General features: G+C 41.4%; 1 protein-coding gene and 1 long non-coding RNA gene across 4 annotated transcripts; one reads left to right on the plus strand and one right to left on the minus strand.

Annotated features, from left to right (window-relative positions):
* Positions 1-2,316: 2,316 nt before the first annotated feature.
* On the minus strand, positions 2,317-3,647 carry LOC119007704. The gene is made up of 2 exons (XR_005071200.1): positions 3,317-3,647; positions 2,317-3,041 (listed from the first exon to the last, which is right to left on the minus strand). It is a non-coding gene; the product is annotated as an uncharacterized LOC119007704 (long non-coding RNA).
* Positions 2,962-14,556, plus strand: si:zfos-80g12.1 (sestrin-3). Of its 3 annotated transcripts, none has more exons than XM_037077556.1 (9): positions 2,962-3,099; positions 9,603-9,800; positions 9,901-10,083; positions 10,213-10,458; positions 11,007-11,121; positions 11,300-11,424; positions 12,174-12,340; positions 12,426-12,570; positions 12,659-14,556. In XM_037077556.1, the coding sequence occupies exons 1-9, from the start codon at positions 3,034-3,036 to the stop codon at positions 12,746-12,748; spliced, it is 1,335 nt and encodes a 444-aa protein (XP_036933451.1). In that variant the 5' UTR covers positions 2,962-3,033; the 3' UTR covers positions 12,749-14,556. The 3 variants fall into 3 exon arrangements, with proteins under 3 accessions (XP_036933451.1, XP_036933452.1, XP_036933450.1); XM_037077557.1 differs by lacking the exon at positions 2,962-3,099 and adding an exon at positions 3,813-3,949; XM_037077555.1 differs by lacking the exon at positions 2,962-3,099 and adding an exon at positions 6,636-6,872.
* Positions 14,557-15,433: the final 877 nt, after the last annotated feature.

Below are 15,433 nucleotides of genomic sequence, written 5' to 3' on the forward strand. Positions count from 1 at the left end.
AGGTATCAGAAAAAACTTGTAACAACTTATTCATTACTGATTAATACTAATTACTTACTCTTGCCTGTCCCCTCAAGTCTGATACTTTATACTAAGTAGTTTCTAAGTGGCCCCTTGTTACCTAATGATTATCCGACCATTACTTACTCTTTTTAGTAATCACGAAGGGGAAGTCTGGTCTCTAGTAACTCCTTATTTTCTTCTATGTAGTTATTCAGAAAAGTACCCATCAGTGTTGTGAAGTCCTAATTGAGTAAAAGTAAAGCTATCATGCTAAATATTACTTAGGTAAAAGTGACAACCAAACCAAAAAGTGCTTAAGCAAATGACCTGAAGTAAATAAATATCCTGAAGTATCAAAATTACTAGTAAAAGCAAATTTAGCTGATATTCAGAACTTTTCTGATGATCGCGGTCTGTGTTTAATTTTAATCTGATTGCTGATCATTTATTTTCGATGATGTCTGCAAAGTAATAACTGGTAACTAATGTCTAAAGTTGTCAAATAAACATATGTTGTGTTTGTAGTTTGTTCACTCTCGTTTCGAGATTTGTTTTCAGTTCCACTTTCACAAAACTTTCCAGAGTAAAGTGAAACCTTTACACAAACACCTTTTCAAAATAGGGAAAACAAGGTCATCGGTCACATTCAACACACGAGCTCGGTAAGGAGTTCTCAAGAAAGTACAAAAAACACAGACAGGATACGGTGAAACGAATCGGTATGAAAGTTGTGATTCCTGCGCCGAGACAGAAAAACATCCTGATTCGAACCAATTCAATTTCAAGTTATCTGGTAAAGAACAAGCGACCCATTCATCGTCTGAATGCGCCCATACAAGAAGTAACAATTGGGTCAAAGCAGAGGGTCAATCAAACAAGCCTGAATGCAGTGGGCTGCTGTGGACATCTCATGGCAGCATGACAGACTGTAATCAATGCTTGTTGTGTGTTCGGTTTACATGAAAGACACATATTGTCTTTGTCACTGAGACGTTTAGATGACTCGATGTATGAGAGCAGGATGATTGAGATTAAGTTAAGTCATATATTTTTATCAAATTCATCTCTACACATGCGAGATCAGATCTTCCCCGACAAACTGGGTAATCAGTTTCCAAACTGCTGCCACAAACATAGAAGAAAAGTCCACTGAGTTACACCTAAAGGTCAGTTTTCTTCCCTTGAAAACCAGGGTTGTCCCTTCCATTGTAAGGTGTAGGTGCAGTCCCCAAGCTGGGCACCACCTGAGAAATGTGAAAGAAGAAGCGATTTTTTTTTTAGCCATGTTTTTTAATGCCAAACATAAAATGTCTGTATGGGTATCGAGGTCCACCACAAATCTGGGGAAAACACTTTGACTACTCAACCTGTGAAAGAGGTGGTTTATTGTTTGTTATGTGTCACGGAAGAAGCCTCATCAGGTCTCAGAAAGTAAACATCAGCTTGGGCTTGAAAACTGAGTTTTAACAGATACGGGCCATTACCAGGGAAAAGAGACTGGGACCAGAAGGATGTTCTGTATCACGGGAAGTTAAGCGACCTTGTGTTTAATGCTCTGCACCCTCACCAACAAAAACCCAAAAAACAGGTACAATGTAGTCACATGTAACACCGATCTCTGAACCAGTTACAAACCTCAGCCTCTCCCATTAAGTGGGACAACACATTTATCTGGGTTACTTTTCTACGTAAGACCTGGATATTGGCTTTTTTATTACATCTCCAGGTTGAAGGGAAAATTTTAATTCAGTTGTTATCAACTTATCCTCATGTCAGTGGAAAGTCAGGTAAAGTTTCGCAGTCCACAAAACATTTCTGGAGCTTCACAGCACACAGGATTATAACTTTCCACCTGAATTTCTACCGACATGGTGGCATGTAGATAATGACCGAGTTTTGATTAGGTTGAGCTCCCTCAAGTCTACCGTGTATTGTAGTTAAAGCAGCAAGGGCAACATATCTGAACATCAACTTCCTTTCCTAATGTTTAAATTTAGACCACGGGACTCCATAATGCAAAACTTACTCAATCATGTAATTCGATCCAGTTGTTTTCCACAATTTTTTTTTTTTTTTTTTTTTTTTTTTTTAACAAATCCCTTCCAATAAAGTAGGTCACGTCGGCAACGTCTACGAAAAGTTTCACATGAAATCTGGAGATAAATTTGAAAACGAGACTATAACTGCAAAGAGACAGTGAACTTAACAATGTCCTTTCTTCATAGTTCCTCAGGAAGTAGGTCAAAGGAAATAAAGTGACGTCATCGGTGTGATTTTTGTTTCAAAACTTCAGAAAAACACAAGTGATGCATCTCCAGGAGACGATTACTTTAATTTTATTTAGTTTTAGGTCTTTTCTGTCATATGTTTGACAGTTATGTCTACGTGATTGCATTTTAAATGGTAGAAAAACACAGTCGTAAACGCTGGATACAGCACTTTCATTCTATAAATGACAAGGTGAGTAGTTCTGTTGTGCTTGCAATGGGTTGCAAATATATATATTACCAAGTTGTTATTCAAAGATCCTGTTACTTTATTATAACATATAAACAATAAAGTGTTTTTTCAGGTGTCATTTTTCTTCAAAGGGACATAAATATTGTAGTTTCCATGAAATGAAACGGGGTGAGCACAGACGCAGAAGCATCTTCCTCACTTGTATCCTGATGATCGTTGAGAAGTTGCTAGTTTGACTCCTGTGTGTGTCTGCCCGGGCCTGCTCTTGCTCTGCCTTCCCTGCGCTGTTGTTTGCAGATGTTCATTAGCATTTGGATATACCCCTGTCAGCCGCCGGCTCCGCCTCCTGCGCTTTGATTGGGCACACTGTTACTGGAGCTGTCAGCACGGCTCTGGAAGGTTTTCTCCCCTCTCCTCTCGCAGTCCAGTCCTCAGCTGCCGACTGGCCGACCGTCTGACTGCAGGCAGCGGGCAGGCTCTCTCGCCTTTGTTCGCTAGCTTGGAGAAGCAGCGCAGCCGAGAGAGAAGACAAGAGCCGCATCCATGCAGTAGCAGCACTTTTTTTGGAAAATGATCATCTGTACGAATAAAATGGAGTACCCCCTTAGAACCCAGTGCCAGCGAGTACAGAAACAGGTACGTTGAAGCCGACAATTAAGACAAAAGGTGTTTGGAAAACAGTTGGGCCAAGTTAGTTTTGACACAATTTAAAGCTAGCGGCTAGCCGAGTAGCTCGAGTAACGTTCATTCATTTGAATGACTTGTTTTACAGCTAACGTTACATTAAAGAAAAGCCTATCTGTGTACCAGCGCGTCTTGTTCTGGCTTTTATATTTTTTTAGCTTCAACCTACCTTTTTGTGATTAGTTAAATTCCAATATGTAAGATGAAGGTTGCTGTTAACAGTTATTTCAGTGTCTAAACTTTTCTCTTTTTTTGTCTGTTGCCTGGAACGTCACAACGGCTGTAAGTTAGCCTAACTTCTGATGTAGCTAACCAAGCTAACTCAGCTAACGGTTTTCAGAGCAGACATCAAGAGTTAACTGAAAAAGGTCATTAAAATCTGGATTTAATGAGTGAATTCAGGGTTACGAAGTGTCACCTAGTTAAAGAACATTTCGTAGTTGCCATCTCCAGTTGTGAACATGTCACGTAAAGCTCGCAACATTTTTGTCGTTTTGGTTTTTTTTTTCCTCCTCCTCTCTCTTCTTTCTCTTATTTAAAGCGACCGTTAGTAAATTAACATTAGCATTAAAGAATTAGCCGCTCGCTGTCAGGTCTGTGTGTTTTATTGCGATATGGGAGACGTCAAACTGTGTGTAGAGCAACCTCTGCCTTTGTTAGTCCGACAGGGATGATTTAAGCACTTTCCTTTTTTTTTTCATAATGTCGTTATGTTCAACTTTCACTCCTATTTATTGAAATGCGAACGTCTAAAATGCAGCAGAGGTCGAGAGCGCTGCAGTGTGAGGAGAGAAGACTGTAGGTGAGGATGACATCATCTGAGGATTTGGGAGAAAAGTGTCTGTCAGTTAGCTCGGTGGCTGTGAAGTAATGCAGTGCCATTTATACCACATAAATAATATATAAGGACGTCAGTGAAAGGACACAGTCATGTAAATGTGTTGTATCCACCAGGACAGATGAGGATTGTTGTTTTTTTGTGTGTGTGTCTGTCTTGCGGTGCCTCCTGAATGTTGGCGACTTTTTATTGTGCTGTTTTTGCTGGCTGAACCGGACTGCCAATCAAACTTGTTTTTCTCCTCTCTCGCTGTTTTTCCATTTTGCAACAGAAAGGGGGCGCTGTCTCAAGTGCAGTCTCAAAGAGACATGTTTGCTGCAGATTATAGTTCAGAAATGGAGCAAAACAGGGAGGAATGTGAGCAGCGAGGCATTCAGAACCCTCCACTCTAGTTTCAGGTCCAATCTGTGCTATTTTCACGGCTCGCTGTTCACTGTTTGCCAGTCATTTCACAACATGATAGTCTGTAAACTGCGGACAAATTATCAGTTTTTGTTCAGAATCCAATGCTGTTGTAAACCCTGTGAGTTTACAACTACTTAAACCACTTGCATTCAAAAGCTATTTGTTAAAATAAACACATATCTGGCAAAGCATTCAACTGACTCTGATATGATCGTATACGTGGCCCGTGTTTGTGATTGAGACGTGTTATCAGTGAAAGTCTTTTGTAAAAGCATGCCCCCCCCCCTTGCTCTACCTTGCCTGCCATGTTTCCTGACAGGTTCAATCACTCATCTGCTGTACGTAGGCTCGGCTCTGCCTTTTTTTTTTTTTTTTCATCCTGCAGCACAGTGTTTTGTTTGTCTTGGTTGTGTTGTATGTGCTGTCCTACCCAGCAGCTCCTTCCCCTCCCCTCTCCCCTCTCCTCCCTTCTCCAAACATCTTTGGGCTGCAGCTGGTTTGTTTTGCGCTACTCCCTGAGTTCAGGTTGCAGAGCCAAAATCGTCCCTGGCTGCTTGTGTTTCCGGTGATGAGGCGAAAGGAGGGGAAGGCGGGGAGGGTCAAAGGAGTTAAAGCTCCCTGGACGCCAGCGCATGATAAGGACGGACCCCTTCCAGGCTCAATCGGAATGCAGATTGAATGTCCTCCTCCTGTATCTGCAGCAGCCCCCCTCCTGCAGCCCACCAACACCACACACACACATACACACACTACATGCACACATGCACGTCTCATCTCAAGCTGACACATTTACCCTTGGAAGACTGCAGGCATCATTTTTCCACTTCTTTGTGTGTCGTCTTAGTCCTGCCCTCTCCTTCGTCTCGCTGCCTGTACAGTGCTGCCGTTTTGTTTGTCAGCCCGCTATCAAAGCCCGTCTTTGTCTCCATTTACCTTTCCTCCCTCACTGACGTCACCCCTGTTTTTCATTTCATCCCTGCCTCTTGCTCCTCTCTGATCAATAAACAAATGACCTCTCCAGTGCTTTTTTTTTTTTTTTTTGAATGTCAAATGATCCGCACCTGTGAATTTCTGCCCACAACAGGCCCTCTGTAGTTTGTTTTTTTCCCCTATCTTTTTTGCTTCCAGGCCACAAGTTTGAATTCATCTTGTGATTTCAATACAGCAGCGCTCTCATATCAACATCGCCGTCTCGCTTTTGTCACCCTCCGGCTTGTTTTTGACTAGGAAGAAATGGCTTTGTTTCAGAACCAGTTGCTGCCGGGGCGTACTGTAAGCAGAATTAATAGGTTTGTTTGCGCAAAGCCTTTATGTGCTTGTGCTCTGTCAGACTGCTTGCATCCATGTAGAACCAAAATATGCTTTATATTACCACACACAGTCGCCTAAATGATGATTTTGTTCGTTTTTGCTTTATATATCCTCCCACACACGCTTGTTACCAGATTTTTTTTCTTTTCGTGCGGGTGTTCTTTTCATGTGGGTGGACAATAAGGAGGGTATCGCCTTATCAAAAGTACTGCTGTGTGCAGCCTCTGTGGCTTGTTTTCAGGCGAAGAAGACAAAGCGGTAGGGATGGGTGTCTGGACACAGCTTTCACAAAAGGCATTTGTGTTTTTTAATTACAAGTATTGATTAGCTCCGATGAAAATGTATCTTGATTGTGGAATGGATATTTTATTTAAGAAATAGAATATAATAGAAATTGCTTGAATTGTTCAGTCTGACAAACAGGAAAAAAAAGAGATTAAATGGACTTTCATTATAGAAGTATCCAAAAACTGGTGATATTTTAAAAAGAAAAAAAAGCTACCTTAAACATCATTATTAACAAACTGTATTTTGTCTTTAAACGTAGATTAAGCTAAGTTTGCATATTACTTTCGTGTTACAGTGTCAGCAGACAATGGTAAGACCGTGGGATGTGTCATTTCCTGCTGTGGGACAGCTCACATCAACTGTAGTTCCTGTTTCAATTTGACTTTTTTTGTCGTATTTGTCCAGACATGTTTATGAGATCTCACAAACCAATTTCCTTTTTCGTTGTCTGATGCCAGTGATGGCAAATCCCATCTCCTCCATCTGTATAAGAGTAAGTGCTGTCACTTATTTCACTGTTCTTATACAGCTGTGGATTTAACAGTGGCTGTAGATTAAATTAGTGAGCAGTCAGTTAAATGGTCACTAATTTTATAGGGATTCGATGTGCATATTTTCTGTACATGGGCTTTGTTGAGATTGCAGTGGGTTTATTACCTAGATGTTCGGCCCAGTGAAGTCCAGTGTGGGCAGTGGAGTCACAGACTGTGTCCTGTGTGGGCGCTGGGTTCCCTGTATGATACACAAGCCTGTTATTTCAGCTTTAACTGGTCTAACAACAGTAACCTTTTGCTTGATTAATCCTCAGACGTACATTTTGTCTTCTTGCCTCAAACAAAAGGGAGCAAAAGCAAAGCCTTCGTGGAGGAGTTATTGTCTGGAGGTAGGGCTGGGCATTATATCAGTTATATATAGTGATGAAGTGCTGATGATTACCAAAAGTCTCATTGTGTTAAGGTTTTGTGAAAGTACCATCCATACAATATTGAGGTAATGTCAAGATATTTTGTGATACTTGATTTTGGCACCCCGATCTAACATTTATGAGGTGCTTTGAGATTGCAAATAATGAGATTAACATTGTGTATCTTCATATAGCCTAAAATATTCAGATATTTTAAGGCCACATTTCACAGCCCTATTGGGGACACTTCAGCTGGTTTCACCTGGTTGTGTATGATGACCCACTTTGATAAGGTTTTGTCACAGCATGGGTGGGATTTTAGTGATCTGGATTTCCATCAGCAACTGGAGGATTTCCAGAGTGAAAAGTTTCCATATTTCCATATCCATACCTGAAAAGTGACAAACAATTAATTGATTATCAAAATTGTTGGCAACTTATTTTCTTTCGATCAACTTTTTGATTAATTGTCGCAGCTAGGTCTAGTCGATATGTCCTTGAGATAATATTATGTTATTTTAGGCTATTTTGGACATAAGATTTATATCTGGATAATTTGAAATCTCCTCGAAAGCACTTCATAAACGCAAAGACTGGCCATGAAAATCAAATGTCACAATATTTTCGCCGAAATACCTCTAAATGAATGACTATTGGTGCTTTCACAAAATACTAGTGCAAATATCAAAAATCTCTTTATCTCTATACTGTAGTTGAATATCACATTAACAATATGTGAATGTGAAGATATGTTTAAAAGTAACAGTTCAGAAATGAATCATTCATAGTAACACTGAACTATAATCGGTGGTGTTGCCACCCCTAGCTCATTCTACAGTGCCAGACTGGAAAGAAAAACTACACTGTACGGTCACCGTTCATTTTAAGTCCTTGACAAGTTGCTCTCAGAGCATGTTTTCTGTATGGGGTGGGCCTCTGAAAGGCCCATTCCTTTCATCGGCCCAGCCAGTTGGTGCTTGATGGAGCAGTAACCTAGATTCTGCAGCTCAGCATACTAATCAGTCGCTCTTGTGTTTGCAGAGAGATACTTGTTTGAATGTGTTTGAATGTGCTCATGTCAGTAGGCCTTTGATTGGCAGGCACCTGTGTGCTCTACATACCCTGCAGTGGGATTGTGTCCAAGTTTGATTTAGGACCACCTCTCCTTTACATACTGCTTTTCTATCATTGGGTTTCTTTACGTTTTTTTTCTCTTTTTGTTTTATATAAACTGTGAGATTAGGGAAATGTAAACATGTGTGTGAGTGATTTAGCATGTGGTGTATGTTAACATGTTATTCATGATCTGAGCCTGGACTGTATATAGGTCAAGAGGTGGAGCCTATTGCAGGATCTGGAGGAAACCTTCATACACCGCAGTTAGAAGTGAAATACCACATGGAGCTACCAGCCAGATAAACATGGTGCCGAATGCCAAAGAGCTGTACGAGGCTAAAATTAAGTAACAAGGCCCTCTAGTCGGCATTTGCTCTAGGCTATCTGTGACATAAGTTCAGGTGTCTGTGGTTTGACCGGACAGTAATAATCCTCGACAGCATTTTGTGCTGAAATAAGGGAAAGGCTTGCCAACATTTGTACAGTTCAAACAGAAATGAATCTTTTGGCTCTGATCAGCGCTGCTCACTCAAGTTTCACATACAGGAGAACTGAGTCTGAGCTTCCAAACACCTTTTCCTAGAGGCCATTGTATGATGGTGAGAGAGGTAATAAATGACTGTAGCTACGAGACCGGCTTCCCACTCCACATGGGTCTGTTTCTCTTGGCCTCGGGCTCCACAGCTCTGTCGCTCCCATGTTTGTGTGTTTGGTCTCATCCACTTCTTTGCTGCTGCGGCGCTTCCCTCTTCAAGGCCTCCTGAACCCAACTTTCACATTAGTTCCCTCATCTGTGGTTCCTCCCAGCATGTAAATTCCCTTTTTAGAGGACAACTTTGTTTTTTTTTTCCCTCTGGTTTCTGCTGTTTAACGTTTTGATTCACTGCAGAAGTAGATACCTGTTAGTCCACAGTGTTGCTTCTATGTTGAATAACAATATAGTGGAGTCTTATAATGCTTCTGACTCTGCTGCAGCTGACGTGAGTTGTTGTCTGTGCGCCTGTCGAGCTCCCAGTGGAGCACCGTTGTTTGCTGGTTTTATTTGCAGAAAGAATAATGTAAGGAATGCACTCACTTGCCAGAGGCGCCGGTATCACAGCATCACGGCTGCTGTTCTTCCAAGACTGCCTCTGTTCAGCTGATTTAAGGTGTGGAACATGACTCCAGTCCAAAGCACAGACTGAACCATCACATGGTTTTGGACTCTGAAGTCCAGTCTTATTTTGAGCCACCTGCTTTGGCTGTAAAATTAATTCTAATAATTCCCCCCAAAGGACAGTATGTCTTACTGGTTTCAGTGAAGACTTTTATTACTGCCAGAGGTGGGTGCTGGTGCTGCAACTGATGCTGGTGCATTGTCTTTATCGTTTCATCTGCGCATTACTTTTTGATTGATTGATTCATCCCTGTGTCTTCTAAATGTCAAAAAATCCCAGAGCCCTTTTTCGTGACATCTTCAGACTGCTTGTTTTGTCCAATCAAACAAAATCATTTTGAGTATAAGCAACAAATCCTCAAATTTGTGCTTGAACTTGTCACGTAACAAATCGGTGTACTGAACCTTCTGGCTCCTTTCTGTCCTGGTTTCTGTAGGTGATGGTGAACGGTGAGAAGGAGCGAGTGTCACTGCTGTTCATGAAGGCTCTGGTCAGCACGGGGAGCGTGGACGCCTTGTCCCAGCAGATGGCCTCTCACCCTCAGTACTTGGAGAGCTTCCTGCGCACACAGCACTACATCCTGCACATGGACGGCCCCCTGCCGCTGCATTACCGCCATTACATTGCCATCATGGTCAGTGAACATGCTGTTCTTGTATATGCATAATCAGGATCTCGAGCTTGAATGTTTCCTACTTAATCCTTACTCAATTTCCTCTTCTTGTGATATCTAGGCTGCAGCACGCCATCACTGTAACTACCTGGTGTACCTGCACTCAGCCCAGTTTCTGAGGGTGGGTGGGGACCCTCTGTGGTTGCAGGGTTTGGAGGCGGCACCTCCTCGCCTTCGTCTTCTCGACCACATCAACAAGGTGCTGGCCCACCAACCATGGCTCACTGCCTGCTCACACATCCAGGTACAGCAAAACACAGATGAACCACATGTCACAAAATGTACATAAACACAGATGCAGATAAAGCGAAAAGAAAACCTTGAGATTATAGATTGTTCTTTGACCCTGAGCTTTTGTTTCTGTTTTCTCCAGACGCTGCTGAAGGCGGGCGAGCAGTGCTGGTCGCTGGCTGAGCTGGTGCAGGCCGTGGTGATCTTGGCCCACTGCCACTCCCTCTGCAGCTTTGTGTTTGGATGCGACACAGACTCAGACTTTGTCCCGCTCACCAAATCTCCTAACGGTACTCCGCCGACCTTCTGCCCCTTCGATGCTGCCAACGGCAACGCCAATGTGCCTCAGTCTCTTGCCACTCCCTCGGAACACATAACACGACGACGGGTAACAAATCAGATGAATACTTCTCTAGTCTTTTGTTTCACACATTTGTAACACTAAGAAATCATCAAAGTAGCCATGCCTTATTTCTTTAATTCTATATTTATACAGTATTTAGTTGAAATAGATAAGACAGTTGATGTTTCATGTAATACTATTTTAAAACTATTAATCTGAGATAAACTGGTGAGTCATACTTAAATAATTAAAGCAGAGTTTTACAATTACTATCAGGCCTGCAGCTTAATTTCATTATAGCTTAATAGCTGCCTATAAAAAGTAAATGGCAAAAAATAATAAAGGTTCTGGACGGAAACAGTCAGCAAAATCTCATACTAAAGAAGATGAAACCAGAGATTAATCAATTATGGAAGTGTTTGTTAATTGTTATCAGTTGTCACTATTATACAGCATTTTAGTTCTTGTAGACATTTCCAAAGAATTTCAGCATTTATGGTAATGTTTGCCTGATGTCAGTAGCAGCACTGCAGGGTGTGTCTGTTCCTTGTGAGATACTTCATCAATACTCTTCCCGGGCTCTCTGTTGACAGTCTCTGGACTCCAGCTGTGACATCGTTTGCCTGAAGGAGAGGATTCAGAAGTCCCAGGAGGAGCGCGAGAAGAGAGAAGAGCGTCTGCTGCAGACACAAACACTCCAGCAAACAGGTAACCAGCTCGGACGACATGCACAAACAAGCTGCTGAGACGTTTCCACTCGTTTCTGATGTTTATCTCCAGCGTCACATGGTGTGAAACTTGAGCAATTATCACTCATCAGCCACACGGATTGACGCACTCTCTGCCTACCCTCCATCTCATCTGCTTTCATCGTGTCTTTTTTTAGATATGGAAGAAGAGGAGGAGATTATTTGCTTCGCAGACCCGACACGTTTCAGCACAGACCCCGACTTCTGCTATCAGGAATTCACCCGAAGAGAGGAGGACCACTTTCAAGTGTTTAGAGTTCAGGTGAGGACACTGGTGAAAGAGGGCAGGCAGTGCGGTCAGGACACATGTACAGTATGTGGATTATAGCAAGAGTAAATACTTGTTTCTGATTGGCTGGTTGTGTAATAGGACACGTCAAACATGCAGCTGATGCTCTTTCATGTCCGTATCACTTAGCTTCGGTTTGTTTAATCTACATTAGACTGGCGTGTTTGAATTAACCCTCTCACATGTCTTGCGTTTTCTTGACATACACTTCTAGGTTTGGTATTTAAAATGACCCATTTCCAAACTGTGTCACAGTGTGACTCGTAAAACAAAATTAGTTCCTTCAAAGAAAAATAGCACAATGATAAGAGTTCAAGTCCCTCATATATGTGCAGTTGTGTTTTTCTAAGTAAATTAAATATGCTCCTGGCTGGTCACTTAAATAAAATTTAAGATGTTCACTTGACTTTCATATAACATTACATATAGAAGTGTTGTCAAAAATGTGCTAATTTTTCCAAGTATCGATCCCTCTGTACCAGCTGTGTTTTCTCACTCTCCTTTCTGACAGTGATTTCTCTTATGATTTTTAAGTTTTAATGTTTCCCTATAGAGAGAGCACCTTTAACAAACTTGGTTCAGGAAGCTCTCCTACCCTTACATTTAAAAAAAACAAAACAAAATCCTCTGGTTGAATTGGCCACAATGGTTGATAACCCTCTCTTGATTCTACATGAAAACCTCGTCATGCTGACTTTGAGGATGTTGTATTTGCTCTGCAGGACTATTCATGGGAGGACCATGGCTTCTCCTTAGTTAACCGTTTGTATTCGGATATCGGGCACCTCTTGGACGACCGATTCAGGAGCGTGACCACCCTCCCCTCGTTGCACAGCCCCGACCTGAAAAGGGCAATCTGGAATTACATCCATTGTGTGTTAGGAATACGGTGAGCGACTGTCCTGTTTTACTCACATGAAACCCTTACTTTGCTTCCTGTTCAGTAGGTAAAAAATGTTTGTTTGTGTTGATAGGTATGACGATTATGATTACGGAGAGGTGAACCAGCTGCTGGAGCGGGATTTAAAGTTGTACATCAAGGCTGTGGCCTGTTGTCCAGATGCCACCAAAACTCCAGTGTGTCCACTAGGCTGGACTCCACTAAAAACTTCAGAGCGGGTGAGAAGACCTTCACTGTTAACTTTCCCACTGGTCGACCTCCTTTTTGCTCTCTGCCTTAACCACTCTTTAATTTCTGTCTCCTCAGATACACGTGAATTTACTAATCATGGAGGCCCGGCTGCAGGCTGAGATGTTATACGCTCTGAGAGCCATCACTCAGTACATGATTGCCTAAGTGCTCACAGAGGCACAAAGCTAAACTTTCCGCCGGTACAGAGCGACCCAGAGACACGGGGATGAAGAAATCTGAAAAGCAGGCACTTAAAAAGACACAGAGCTGCGTCGTTTTGTCGCTGTGCCTCATGAATGTGCTTTTCTTTTTCTCCAGTTTAATGTATTTATACCATAGTGTGCCACAACTCCCCGCCCCCTCCTCGGCCCCTCTGCAGATTCTTGTTGTGAAGTCCTCTTATCAAACATCTCGGCTCTCAAAGGTTATGTGCAATTATGACTAGAGTTGTTTTAATTTTTACCTGTTGGTTTGTTCCAGCTCAGTCTGTGAGAAACTGCTTGGTTGTAGCAGTGTGTTACCAATACTCTCCTTTTTAGTCTCCTTTTGTATTAACTCTGGGCCCCCCCCCCCCCCCCAAAAAAAACACATTTTTTTTGTACAAGTTGAATGTTAATGGGAGACCAGGGCTCCTGTTTGTTTTTTTTTCCTTTTTTTGGACAATCCTTGTCAGTGTTGAAGGAGGACATTAAGGAACGTGAAGTACGACAGTTTTTCTCTCCCTAACATTTCGTATTAATGCTGGTCAAGAACAACAACACAACAGTGACACTGCTGGAAGTTATCGCATCACTATAGTTTCTTTTAATAAGCACTTTTTTAAACTTTATATATTTATAATGCAAGGTAGCTGATTAGTCGACATGAAGACGCACAGTGTGTGGGTCGGACGCCTTTCTTCTCCACTGTACGACGTGTAACGAAGATTTTTAGACGGTTTGTCCTCAAACCTTCAGACTCTGCTTCTGTTCTCAACCCCAGATTTGTGTGTGATGTAACTTTATCCAATATATTTCAGTGAACTATTGGAAGGATTTTGAAGGTAATGGTAAAGGCAATGTTTGCAACAAAAAAAAACAATTGTAACTAAACTAAAGAGGGCTGTGTCCTACGGTGAAGATTAAGCTGAGCCACTCACCGAATGATTTTGTCTTTTTGTACCGACGTGCTTCAGAAATGATCAAATCAGAGACTGAATCAGACCAAAGGTCATTCAAAAACTTTTCACAGAGAAGTGACGAATTAGATAGATGACAGAGAAGTAGACCTGCGCGGGTCATGAGTTCAGATTTTTTGCTCAGAGCTTTGTGTTAAAGCTTTTTTTGTGAGCTGTATCAAAGCTGATTATCAAGTCAAAATCCACGGTACAATTTGCAAAGCAGAACAATGTGCAAACTAGTTGTTAAATCTTGTATCTTTTCTGTCTTTTTTTTTTTTTTTTAATTTTTACAGTTTTTGTAAACTCTAGAGTACTTTTGTTTGTGTTGTCTCTGGGTGTGACAGTAGGACCTGCTTGTTGTACTGCAGCCTGGGTAGATGTAGAGGTGTGACAGACTGTTTAGAGTTAGACTTCAGTAACTGCGGGACGTAGATAAGAAACAGAAGTGCATATCGACAAAAGCAAAAGCGCTGTTAACACAGGTGCCTTCAGGCTAAAACTGGAGTGCTGCTGAAGTGGAGGGATGTGACTACTGGAAGCTGAATGTGAGCTTTAGTTGCAGCCGGGGAACACTGACAACTACAAGACTCGCGGCTGTTCCTACAAGAGAGGGAACTGTCACGTCTCGGTGTCGGTCAGCACCGTTTCTGATGAACGTGACAGCTCGTGTTTTCTATCAGACACCTTCTACAAGCCCCAGCAACTCGGCAAGAGCCTTTGACACAGATGGATGTGAAAAAATGTTCAACTTGAGCAGATTTTTAAAAAAAATAATAAAAAAAAAGGACATTTATTTAAAAAAAAAAAAAAAAAACAACCTTTAAAAAAAGAGAACAAGTGAAAAGACAAAAAAAATGTTTTTGGAAAATGTGAAGAAATGTTTTCTATAAAGATGTTCTATGAAAATAAAACTGTCTCCTGTTTTTTTCTTAATTTCTCCTATAGGAAAAGAACAAAAACACTGTTATTGCACCTTGATATCCATTTACTAAATACGTATCAGCTGTAGCAGGACCAGTGATAGAATGTAACTAAGTACAATTTTGAGGTACATGAGTATTTCCATTTTCTGCTTCAGCTGCTTCTTTTGTTACTTGAACACATCAGATACTTTAATAAGTCAGAAAGTAAAAGATGTTTAATGTCTCTCAGTATGTAGATGTCCTTTGTAAATACCCAGGTGGCCATTTTGAATTATTTGGCAACAAATAATCCACTTTTTGATTTGATTAATTTGCTAATTCTTTACATAGAAACAATTCTACGGTCGACAGACAGTTCATATATTATGTTGTTATGTTTATCTGATGGCCTAACGAGGTTGTACTGGGGGAAATACACAAAGCACCGTCACCGCAGCGGCAGGTTTTTGTGGTTGTGTTTTTTCATCCCACCTGTGTGTGTGCGTATGTGATGGCATTTGTGTGACCTGTGACAGAGAAGTTTGTTTTTTTTAGCATGACATGGGTTTGATTATAGAGTTTGCTTTTGATGCGGACGTACAGTAATGTGTTTGTGTTCAGAGTTTTGGGAAATGGAGCATAATTTAAAGAAATGTGTCTTAAAGGTGCACAGTGCAATTTTTTTGGAGGACATTTTAATCAGAGGAGAAAGACCATTTTGTATTTTTATAAAGGACAACACAATTTCATACTGTGTTTGTTAATTTGTTTGTATGTGGCGGACCCTGC

Source organism: Acanthopagrus latus, chromosome 18 (assembly GCF_904848185.1).
Source record: "Acanthopagrus latus isolate v.2019 chromosome 18, fAcaLat1.1, whole genome shotgun sequence".
NCBI classification, from domain to species: Eukaryota; Metazoa; Chordata; class Actinopteri; order Spariformes; family Sparidae; genus Acanthopagrus; species Acanthopagrus latus.